Source organism: Trachypithecus francoisi, unplaced genomic scaffold (assembly GCF_009764315.1).
Source record: "Trachypithecus francoisi isolate TF-2019V2 unplaced genomic scaffold, Tfra_2.0 Contig01700_ERROPOS7600000+, whole genome shotgun sequence".
In the NCBI taxonomy this organism is placed as follows: Eukaryota; Metazoa; Chordata; class Mammalia; order Primates; family Cercopithecidae; genus Trachypithecus; species Trachypithecus francoisi.
This window is the reverse complement of record NW_022681449.1, coordinates 158140-159711: the sequence shown is the minus strand read 5'-3', so window position 1 is coordinate 159711 and position 1572 is coordinate 158140. Positions and strand designations below refer to the sequence as shown.

The 1572-nt window shown below is 47.3% G+C and overlaps 1 protein-coding gene across 1 annotated transcript; it reads left to right on the top strand.

The window, feature by feature from the left end:
• The first annotated feature begins 306 nt into the window (after nt 1–306).
• Nucleotides 307–1359, top strand: LOC117075218 (magnesium transporter NIPA2-like). The gene has a single exon (XM_033197374.1). It carries the CDS (start codon nt 748–750, stop codon nt 1357–1359), a length of 612 nt encoding a protein of 203 aa, XP_033053265.1. The 5' UTR covers nt 307–747.
• The last annotated feature ends 213 nt before the right edge of the window (nt 1360–1572 follow it).

The following is a 1572-nucleotide window of genomic DNA, read 5'->3' as shown; positions in this document are numbered from 1 at the left end:
GAGAGCTTCTCCCCAGTTTTCAACGGAAGACATTCCCTTGCTCACCACAGGATCCAGTCGCCACTTAATATCCCTTCCCAGAATCATCAAACATTGACTTTCCAAACTGGGAAATGTCGAGTCAGCTGTAACTCTCTGAAATGAATGCACAAGTCAGTGAGCAGGTTCTAGAACGCTTCCTTCTGGGTTTTATTTGAGGATATTTCACTTTTCACCATAGTCTTCCAGGAGCTCCGAAATATTACTTTTTCGGTTTTACAGGAACAGTGTTCAAAAAGTGTCTTATGAGGGGCCCTGGGTCCCGGCAGCGGTGGTGACGGCGGGGCCGGAGGTTGTCCTTGGCAGATTTTCCTCGGCTATTCTACATGGAGGAGGCGGTGCGCACGGCTTCAGCCCCGAATGCTCGCACCTCCCACTGGACGGCCACGAAGGCAGTGGCCGTGCGAGCGCAGGACTGGGCGGCCTGTGTGGGGGTGTGAGCCGCGGTGCCCCGGGCAGCACCGCCGAGGGGAAGCCGCGCGGCCAGCCTGCCGACTAGGGCTCTCCCGGCTGTGATTGACCTTCAGTTACAGAGAGAGAGAGCAGAGTGGGACCAGGTCTGAGAAGCAACTCATTCGTTTCAGGACATTCCCTCTGATGTCCTGTTTTCAAATGGTTTGAAGACTGCTTCATTCTGCCTCTCGTACCAGCGGTTTCTCTGCTCTGTGATCAATGTGATTCACAGGGACTCCTTAAGTAACAAACGAAATGAGCCAGGGGCGTGGAAAATATGACTTCTATATTGGTCTGGGATTGGCTACGAGCTCCAGCATTTTCACTGGAGGAAGTTTCATTTTGAAAAAAAATGGCCTTCTTCGACTGGCCAGGAAAGGCTCTATGAGAGCAGGTCAAGGTGGCCATGCATATCTTAAGGAATGGTTGTGTTGGGCTGGACTGCTGTCAATGGGAGCTGGTGAGGTGGCCAACTTTGCTGCATATGCGTTTGCACCAGCCACGCTAGTGACTCCACTAGGCGCTCTCAGTGTACTAGTAAGTGCCATTCTTTCTTCATACTTTCTAAATGAAAGACTTAATCTTCATGGGAAAATTGGGTGTTTGCTAAGTATTCTAGGATCTACAGTTATCGTCATTCATGCTCCAAAGGAAGAGGAGATTGAGACTTTAAATGAAATGTCTCACAAGCTGGGTGATCCAGGTTTTGTGGTCTTTGCAACCCTTGTGGTCATTGTGGCCTTGGTACTAATCTTCATGGTGGCTCCTCGCCATGGACAGACAAACATTCTCGTGTACATAACAATCTGCTCTGTGATTGGCGCCTTTTCATGCCTGTATCTTTTTGAAAAGATGAGAAAGCAATGAATAGCAATCTCTCTAATATGTATGAAGTTCTTAGTAATAATGAAGAAAGCTTAACCTGTGGAATTGAACAACACACTGGTGAAAATGTCTCCCGAAGAAATGGAAATCTGACAGCTTTTTAAGAAAGGTGTCATTAAAGGTTAATCTGTGATTGTTATGAAGTGAATTTGAGTATCAGAATGTGTCTAAAAAAACATTGTCCTCAAAAATGTT

Bases quoted from the DNA above. Each gene is read 5' to 3' on its own strand.
- LOC117075218 (XM_033197374.1), top strand. From the start codon at position 748: ATGAGCCAGGGGCGTGGAAAATATGACTTCTATATTGGTCTGGGATTG.